This window comes from Priapulus caudatus, unplaced genomic scaffold (genome assembly GCF_000485595.1).
Source record: "Priapulus caudatus unplaced genomic scaffold, Priapulus_caudatus-5.0.1 Scaffold490, whole genome shotgun sequence".
Lineage (NCBI taxonomy): Eukaryota > Metazoa > Priapulida > Priapulimorpha > Priapulimorphida > Priapulidae > Priapulus > Priapulus caudatus.
In genome coordinates this window covers 124,751-135,170 of record NW_014577551.1, presented here as the reverse complement: position 1 = coordinate 135,170, position 10,420 = coordinate 124,751, and the positions used below count along the sequence as shown (strand labels likewise).

The 10,420-nt window shown below is 42.1% G+C and overlaps 1 protein-coding gene across 4 annotated transcripts in view; it reads right to left on the bottom strand.

The window, feature by feature from the left end:
- LOC106810967 (uncharacterized aarF domain-containing protein kinase 5-like) overlaps positions 1-10,420 on the bottom strand; it is a 22,851-nt gene that overhangs the window by 11,246 nt on the left and 1,185 nt on the right. For all 4 annotated transcript variants that reach the window (XM_014814464.1, XM_014814465.1, XM_014814467.1 and 1 more), the window contains exons 2-5: positions 4,208-4,464; positions 3,831-3,894; positions 1,375-1,575; positions 735-875 (exon numbers count right to left, since the gene is read on the bottom strand). In XM_014814464.1, coding sequence (XP_014669950.1) covers positions 735-875; positions 1,375-1,575; positions 3,831-3,894; positions 4,208-4,455 — 654 coding nt within the window. In that variant the 5' untranslated portion in view covers positions 4,456-4,464. The remainder of the gene's footprint in view (positions 1-734; positions 876-1,374; positions 1,576-3,830; positions 3,895-4,207; positions 4,465-10,420) is intronic.

Sequence of the window (10,420 nt, the reverse complement as noted above, 5' to 3'; positions counted from 1 at the left end):
TCATAGCAGTGTGTAGAAGGTATGTGATGTATATTTGATAAGTATTACTACTGCTATCATAGCAGTGTGTAGAAGGCATGTGATGTATATTTGATAGGTATTACTACTGTTATCATAGCAGTGTGTAGAAGGTATTATTATAGGTAAAATACAAAATGATATTACTGTTTTGTTCTTTATTGTCAAAAATGTCAAAATAATATTGGTCCAGTAAAATTTAGTCCGGTCCAGTGAATTTTGCTGGCTTGGTGGACCGAAGGTCCAGTGTTTAGAAATTTCATTCGTGAAGACTGTGAGTAATTACATTTTAATATAAATCTATGTACATCGGTCGAGATCCTGTCACCTACTGGCAGTACTGCTATCTGGTGACAAGTCAAAGAAATTGTACTTAGCTTGGCAAAGACAGAGAGACCAATACACCGGTCATGGAAACTGTAACCAACAGGTTAGTTGATTTACTAACTACATTGAGTTGATAACAGTTTTAAGCCAGATTTATACCTCGAGCTTAACACGAGTAATTTCAAAGAATATTACGAGTAACATATTCAGAAAACCTATGCAAACATCTGAAACTGACATTAAGCATAACTCTAATTAATCTCTAACCAATTTTCCTCATCTCTAGCAGCAAATACGTTCGCTCTAAACGTATTCTGATGTGTTCGTTCAGTATAAAGATCGAGCGCGCATTATAGCATGACTCATGACCCTGTAGGGGTTTGATTTACCTTGACTGCCACCTGCTTGCCATCGTGCGTCTCAGCGCAGTGCACCTGCGCAAGACTAGCTGCCGCGACTGGCTCTTTTGAAAACTTCTTGAACATCTCGTCCGGAGTTTTCCCAAAGTCTTCCAGAAAGAGTTGCTCAACCTGGAACCGACAGCTGAATTGATGGTAAACGATCTCGGTATACCTCGTTTTGCGTACTGTCAAACCCGCGTACTCACCAACGCCACTGTATAATGAGGAACGCCTGTCCTTAAAAGACACTTTCCGCACTCTGCTTTAATGGCTGCCACACACGAAACAACCTCAACCAAAATAATTCAGTCTATAAAAGACTTTTTTAGGGTTCCCTTGAGTGACCCTTATATACCGTTTGGAGAGTTGGACTGTAACGGAGACGTTCTCACACTGAATAGACACGTGCCGACGATCGACACACTACTGTATACGCCATATTTTTCGCGCACAGATATTTTCGCGAATTCAGACTTGACGGACAAAATCGCGAGTGGTTAATTTCGCGGTCGGTGAAGAACGGCGTGTTGTTACTTTCGCGTGTTGTTATTTTCGCGTTCGGGGTCGAAATTAAGTTTCGAAATTCGCAAAAAATAAACCACCGCGAAATATACAGCGTATACAGTACCTCGTCAGCCTGTCGGGTCAGCGCCTTGTCTTGCAGCACCGCCAATGTGTCAACGTACTCCTTTGGAAGGATGTGGTTCATAGAGACGAGACCCTGACCCAGCTTGATGTACAGCCCTCCATTCATCAGGCATCCAGCAAGAATGTTTTCTGCAGCACGCCTGTGGCATTCTGCAATGGCTTTGGCATAAGCCGCACCGTCCTAAGTAGACAGAAAAGCTAGGTTGGTGCTTTCGCGCTACACTTAAAATAAATAAAAGCAACTACTCTTATTCCACTGCTCCCATGGAAGGTATGCGGCATTAATAATGACCAAAAGTGTATTGGGAGCATAGAAAGAATTATTATCAAGAATAGGGATGCAAAAACACTGTGTGATTGTACGTAGAAATAGATACGGAATCGTCTTGCCTGCTCTAAGCTGGCTGTCTAAAAGCTATTAACCCAAACTTCATGGCAATATGAAACTATACTGTCAATAAAAATGCCACTTTTTACTGATATGTGTTAACAAGAGCCGCAGAGCGTCTGGGCTCATCTGAGGTCTGTTGCTACGGTTATAAACGTAACATTTAAGTTGTGCGTAGTGACACCTTTGTTAGGCGCAGATATGCAGATACGCAGTGCAGTACACATCATTTCAGCAACCTTCTGCATTCTGCATAACTCCCAAATCCCATTGGTTGATACAAATCGCTGTGCCCGAAACTAATGTTTTATGGTTGCATTGTGACCCTAACCCTATAAAACAAAAACAAAACAAGGTAAGGCCAGTGATTAGTGGACCGATAAGCTCAAGAATCGTACACATTTGCGTCTATTATTTTGGTGCCCAAAATTTGATGAGAAAATTAATGTTGGAAATCCACAGCCTCACTCCTGGGTAATTATGTTGAGTGCTAAGTGACTATTCCAACTATTTATAATGTACACTACAGAATCTCATATATAACTCATCCATTATCTCCTAAGTAAGCTTTGTTCCAAGTAAGAGTTATGTGTGGAATATTCACTGTAAAATGGGAGCGTTCCACAACCACAGGTACTCGCCAACGCGAGTTCGAGAAACAAATCAATGTTTAACCTGCCTACAGGGCCCTGCAATTAGAGAGCTGCCACCTGTTACCTAATTAACACAGGCAAAAACTACACCATACTACATCACCACCACATGCGACTGGCAGTGGCCACTGGCAGTGGCATATTAACACACTGACAGTACAGAATGCCATAGAAATTATACGATTTAAGGAGCATAAACCTTCTTCAAGCAATACTAGCTTTTGAAATTTCACTGTGACATTGTAGCCTCATACATCCAGGGCATGTATGTCTAGATTCTACTATAGACACACCCAGCCCAGTCAAATTCTTTCTAACACAGTAACAGTTAACACAATCGCATGTTTAAATCGCCTCCCTTCTGAGCGGGCTCAAAGGGTTATCAGACACTTATCTCTTCAGCACCGTCAGTGGAAAGCACATTCATGCGTTTTTTAATAAAGCGCATAAAAATGGTAGGTTCACCGGCTGAAACAAAAAAGTTTTCCAATTGCTGCCAGTCATGAGCATGTCCTCCAGAAAATGTCTAAAATCTTGCCCTGTGCCCATTGACCTTTGGAACACCGTGACGCTCCAATTTCGGCACAGTGATGGCTTTTCCTCACGCATGATGCTATTATACCCGACTATCACAAGCCATAGGTCGAGCCATGTTAGATTTGTGCCGGCAATTCTGGCATTTCCTCGCCTATACCTTTAAGATTAAGGAGTGAATGTTCCCCTTATTGTTTACACCTTCTTGAGCCTTTGACCTTTGACCCCCATCTTCGACATCCCAACTTTCGTTTTCGGGATTTACCCCCAGCCCTAATATCGTTGGACCGTATGTGCTGACTCGCGGTTTAAGATTTGTGCCCAACTGTGACGGACGGCGACGGACGGACGCGCGACGGAAGCACGGCGATCGCGACGCACGACGACGCATCATGCGCTATTCTACAATGCCTGTATCTGGACTATGTCAGAGTGAGCCTAAAATACAGGATTATGTACGATATTTATCTTGTGTGTATCGTTACAAATATAAACAGAAAACAATATTAATATTAGATATTGGTTACAATGGGTTCCATAAAATATCTGCGATTCTTATGCAGGCTGCGGTTTAGAACCAGATTTAATTTATTTTAACTGGCATTACTATACTGTCAATATAAATATACTATACTTTAACTATACTGTCAATAAAAATGCCACTTTTTAGCTGATATGTGTTTAAAAATACAGGATTATGTACGAATATTTATCTTGTGTGTATCGTTACAATATAACAGAAAATATTAATATAAGATTTGGTTACAAACGGGTTCTATAAAATATTGCGATCTTATGCAGGTGGGTAGAACAGATTTTAATTATTAACTGGCATTCCTTTAAGACAAATGACATACTTACCTCCTCAAGACCATAGAGTGACCACCAGTAGTCCAATGATAAAGTCATTCCAATTCTAAATGACCTGTAAATCATCATATCGCCTTTGCAAAACAAGTGGTATGGTAATCAGCTTGAGAGAGAGTAAAAGAGAAAGAGAACTAGAGAGAGAATGAGAAGAGCGAGTGTTAATTTTCATCACTTTAAGCCCACTATTTCTTTTACAAAATTCCAACAAATACCTACTATTCAGATTGTACCTTCTCTTATCGGCAGTGCTGCTGGATTGTTATTTTCTACATAAAAATGACGGGGAGCTTATTTCATCATTAGGTGAGAGACCATGCCAAGTTGTGAGTGCCAATGGAGACGATCTGCTTCTCAATATCGTGTCTTACCTCCAAAACCTCCACATTCCCTGTGCAGTCACTCTCAGCCGGCGCTTATGTTTCGTGTCCATGCTCGCATAGTAGACCACCCCTAGACAGGGAATACTGATGAAGACATACAAGCCTTTTCTCTTCTGCACATGGCGTTTTACTGTCAGTTGTTGGGATAGCAGTCTCTTAGGAGTTGCCCAGAGCGGTGCTTTCATTATGACTTGTGACCTAGCAAGCCAGTGGTGTAGGCTTGGCACCAACATCATTTATAATAGCTAAAAATAAAAATGTGCGACAGAATTATATGGATGATACCTGCAGGTAATTTTTGGTTGTGATGTTTTAACATGCTGGTTAACATATCATTAAAAATCACATGGAACACAGCTGAAGCACATAATCAAGTATTTAGCTTACATACATGCATTACACCATACCTAGTCGAGTAATCAACCAAATATACACTTCCGAACTGTTAATAGTGTTATAAATTAGTGGTTCGTAATACCAAAAAGGAAACTCGTAAATTAGTAGTAGATTGATAGTTCCGAGGTTGTTTTGGCTCAATTTAATTGGGTACCTCATCTTACACACTTTGTTGAAGCAAAGCTTATAACCCTTCACGAGATCTATCCTGGTCAGGTGAAGATTGATATTCGATCCTGTTTAATGAAGCCTATTCGTAGCACTTAATCATCCAAGCCTGCATGATTACTGCTTTAAAAGAATATTTGGGAGATTCTTGCTCAGAAACACTCAATCCAAATAAAATATAGCGAAACATAGTCTCACCTCACAGCGGATATATCACTGATTACACTAACTTGAAAAACACTAACAGGGGTCGAAATGAACTTTTGAACAATGGTGTCCAACGGACTCCCTGCCCTCAAAAAGAGGGAGTCCGCAGCAAAATGAGGGAGTCCGTAGCCTGAATTTCAAAAAGTTAGCCGAAAAGTTATCATAATTCCGCAAGGCCATGCTCTGGAACGAACTAGTTACTAGATAGTATAGCAGAATTTTCAGGGAGTCACACGGACTCCTGCATATATGTCAAATCAGGGAGTCCGACAATAAATCAGGGAGTATTTGACTCCGGACTCGTGTTAATTTCGCACCCTGCACTAAGACTTTATGCAGTTATAGCATATAAAATTGGATATGAACACATCGTAACACAACGAAAATAACATCGAGTCACAAGATTTGTTAAATATGTCAACTTGTAATTTGTCGGTGCAAACGAGTGTAAGTTTTGTAACTTCAATATATTGTCTATAAGTATAACAGTCCTTTGTTATGACAGTGACTGGATCACGGTTTATTGACTTCAACTAGGGGTGCACCGGATCAAACTTTTCAAGTTCCGGCCGGAACCAGATGAGACGGGATACTAGAGAAGCGTTGCCGAAAGAAGGTGCTTGACCGAAGTGCTGAGCGCAGATCTTGGCGCGCAATTCCGCGGAAGCGCACGCGACCGCGGGAACGTCCTACGAACAGTATGCAGCGCTGGCAGCTATGGATCCGTGCGCCGAATGCTTGAGAACCGGCGCACGCATCTATAGCTGCCAGCGAACCGTCCACAATTTTAGTGGGGGAACACAGAGGCAGACATTTGGGACGTGAACAGTGTTCACTTGTTATAAAACATAATGTCTCTGTTCGTAACCTAGCTGTGTCACGCAAAATCACAGAAGACTGACGAAATTTTTCGCGTTCGCGAACCTTGCCCAGTAAGGCAAATGGCTGCAAGGACAAAGGCTATATAGACTGGGACTCACTCCCACCTCGATTACACATCGAGTGACTAAGCTAAGCCGAGAGTGGAAGCGAGTGCCAGTCTATGGGCTATAGGCGGCACGCAGGGCGCGCACTGCCTTTCCAACTCCCGTACGAGCCTCGCCATTGGAACGTTGCAAAAACGTTGCAGTGTTGCGGCTGACAGCCATTTCCATTACTGGGCAAGGTTCGCGAACAGCTGAGAATTTCGTCAGTCTTTTGTGTGATTTTCGCATGACACAGCTCGTTACGAACAGAGACATTATGTTTTTATAACAAGTGAATACTGTTGGTTCAAGGAGAAACAAAGATGGAAGCTGTCTTGAATGTGTATTCGTGCTGTGAAAGTTTCAAATAAAGTGGCGTCGAGCGAATTTTGGCAGCACGCATTCCTACCTGCTATATATATTAGTGTAAGCTGCAACAGTCGCGCCGCTGAGAGCAATGGCAGCCGGCAGCGTACGTTGGACGAGGATTTCGACGGAATTTACAGGAAAACTCGGCGAATAATAGGTCAAAGAGAGTAGGCCTATGCTATAGAAACATGAAGAAGTTGGTAGTAAATAGATTTTCGTATTTAGTTAGCATTATATTTTATTATATATTTAGTGGAGTACTAGTAACACTAACAGGAGTCGTCATTATTAATATTAGTAACTTACTAGTACCGGTAACACAGTTTGTCATTATTAGCTCCTGGTACTGGTAGTAACTAGTACTAGTACTAGTATACTGTAGTAGTCCTGGTACTTAGTAGTACTAGTAGTACTACTAGTAATTATTGTAACATGTACTTGTAGTAATAGAATATTCGTAGGTGTGCGATACAATTCGATGCTCGCATTGGGGATCGTGTTAGATATCATATATATATAGGTGCCTGTAGAATCACGAGTACGAGGCACATTGGTTTTCATTGGACTCATGTTCTCTATCCTTGGGCCGTCCGAGTCGGAGCACTCCGGAATTTCACGTGAATTCTTACGGAACACTTACAGTTCAAGCTTCCCACTGTTCACAGTTTAGGCACTTCTGCCCGCCATGTTGAAATCTTTAGTTTTGATGAGGAGTGTAACTATGCAGAGATACAATAGCAGATAGAGTGACAATGAAACTAACTGTAAACTGATTTATTACGAAGAGCGAAGACATGTTCTATTGTTCCTATATATCGTATCCTCTAAGCTCAGCCAGTCAACGCTACGCATCAGCGCTATATATTGTTACAATGTGAACAGAAAACTCCGTTATTACAGCAAAGAAAGCGCGCCTAGTAGCGAACAAAGAATTGGGAGCTTTTCTAGCCAGTCTCTACCTAACTGGGTAGTGCGATCCCTCGTGCAATGGGCAGAACTGCAGATTAGAGCGAAAAGCCGCTTTAACCTAACCCTAGGAAAGGACCGGCGTACTGGCGTTGGGAAGAGGGCAGCGAAATTGCAAAAGTGCGCCGCGAGGGGGCGTTTGAGCGCTTCGCGCGGATATCCGGCTGCAGATCGTCCAGAACCAGCCGGAACTTGAAAAAAGTTCCGGCCGGAACTACCTGGCCGGAACCAGAACTTAAGCTGGGAATAAACTTGACAGTTTTGGCCCGGTATTGCGCAAACTCACTCGGCCTGAACGAAATATTATTAGCACTCACTCAGGCGAGTAGGACAATGCTCAAAATTCTAATTACAGGATGGTTGTTAGGTGTATGAATCAGCTGCTTACAGTGCATAATTCTGGCATCTTATTCGCGAGTGAATTCTGTGGCAAAACCTGCATGTTGCAGTATCGCTGGTTTTAGTCGATTATTTTTAACTAACAGACAGATGCCATTCCTGTGGCTCTAAGAGTATTTGATTTTAAAAGAAAATCTTGTAAATCACCTAACATCAGTTAGGTTCAGTTCAGTTAGTCAGCCGATGTTCAAGTGGCAAGCGTTTTTTGGGTGGAATAGTGTGAAGTTGTTAACACTATATTGTCAGCAAGTTGACTCTATTGACTCTCAACTACATTCAGTGACTGATCTTTTGATCTTGATGACGCTTGTAGCAGAAATAAAATTAGCAAAAAGTTCCGGTTCCAACCGACTGTTCCTGAAGGGTTCCGGCCGGAACCGGAACTCTGAAAAATTGGGGATCCGGCCGGATCCAAGTTCCGGTGCACCCCTAACTTCAACACAAACGACCCGAGAGAGCGAGCGACCCCTATCAGGATGCATACACAACTGTGGTCACATAACCATGTATACACAAACGTCACAAAGCACGCCGGACAATCTACAACGAGATTGTGTGAGAGGCGTGCAAGTCTATGGAATATAGCTGGCACTACTAAATGGTCCAAGATTACACGAAAAGGTGGTGGTAATCGAACGAGTTCGAAACCTGCACGTTTTGGTGAATACGAAGGTTCTAATATAGTTTATCGTTACTCTAGTCTAGACAGTTGCTGTTACTCAAGCAATAACGGTAGGTTACCAGGATTCTCCAAGCTTTTTCATTATAGCATGGGGGTGCTGCCTTTACGGTCCTAGTTGCAAATCGCCGAAGGCGGTTTGCGTGCAAGAAGGGTCCGGGCATGCCCCCCGGAAAATGTTTAAAATTGTAGAAGCTCTGAAATGCAATCTGGGACACTCTGTGTGTAAATTTGAAGCACTGCATGTGGGGTGAAAATGTTTGTTTTGCATGTGCAATGTATGTTTAAATTGTGTAAACACCAGCATGGCAGCTATGATATTTAGAGTGGCGGGTGCATTTCAGGATGGCAGGGCTCTCAGATAGCCTGGCGGGGGTATAGTATAAGTGCTCTTGGAGAAGCCTGGTATCATAAAAGTGGGAAAACACTATATATAATTCTCGAAATTATGGCTTTAAACATGCGTTGTGTTAATAAAAGGATCCCTTCAACTTGAAGTTCAAATATGGCTTTTTCGTTTATGTCATTTCATTTTGGAAGGCTCTAAAAGTTAATTATCCACTGGTTAATTCCCTATCCTATGCACTGAAGTTTTCGGCCATCATCATATGCCGCCGGATGCAATTTTAGGAGACGTGATGCATGCTCACTGATGTGATGTATGTTATTGCCACAAGAAACTATCGCTAAAATCTCTCTCCAATATGTGCATGATAGTGTGAAGTTATTATATTTACAATTAGTATTATTAATAATATTAATAATAATTAATATTGCGTGAAAATATTAAATTACGACGTGGATATTCGTCCGAGCATCGGACACCTGTTCGTATGCGCTATTTGTCCGAGCAGTTGTTGCGCATGCGCTGTTGATGTTGTTGTTGATAGTAGTTGTTGTGCCGCAGGCGCACGGCCTCTAGTGCCGGAGATAGGAAGTGTGAAGGGGGGTCTGGGGGGTTTCCCCCCAGCCAATTTTAAAATCTAGACGCTCTAAATTTTATTATATTATATTATATTAGGCTTATATTTTGCCCTTTAGGCTTTTTGCCTTGCGTTTTGCTACGCAGCCCTACGGCTGTGACGCCCCTGCATACATGCGTTGCGTATGTGGTTATACACCATAGATAGTGTTTGGTACTATCATTCGCCTATATAAGCAAACCGAGTCGGTTAATAAATAGTGGTAGGTTTAGATTGTGGTTAGTATTAGAATTTAGAGTTAGGTTAGAGTTAGGTTGGAGAGTAGGCGACTCCCTAGACTAGCATTATATTACATCAAGATTACATTTATGTAATACAACATGAACAGCGCATGCGCAGCAACTGCTCGGACGAATAGCGCATACGAACAGGTGTCCGATGCTCAGACGAATATCGGGAAATGCTATCCCCCGGGCGTGGAGGGAGGTGACCGCAACGTGGCAGCACTAGTGTTAGGGTTAGGGTTAAATTTTAATTTTTAATTTTTAATTTTAAAGGCTAGGGATAGGGTTAGGGTCAGGGTTAGAATATTTGCATCATGATATCTGTCCCCACACCATAGATTAATTTTTGTGGATCACAATGCCTATATATAGCGCGGCGAGATATATATGTTTAGTGGTAGGGTTAGTGTTGGAGGTGTTGTAGCTAGAGTTACCGTTAGGGTTAACGCTTTGAACGTCATCGTCAACGTTATCACGTGACCTCCCTCCACGCCCGGGGGATAGCAACACCCACGAATATCCACGTCCATTAAATTAACACATTTTGACCAGTGCCAGTGCAGACCCATTTAACTAATACTACCTCATGCCGGTGGGCCGTTATGTGTGGACTCTTCTTTTTCAATTATCTATAATAGACCTCTTTGTATTTTTAATGGTAGAAATCTGTTTATAATACAGTTACATTGCCATTGGTCTTACCCTGAGAACATAATTATATGGCTGTTGCTCCTGCAACGGTACCGTCGCCGATTTTTTTTCTCTTAAAGTCACGGTACTGACGGTACTGACGCCTGATTGGTTGAGCTTGTTTTCTCGCGATATACATAGCACATCCAAAATTT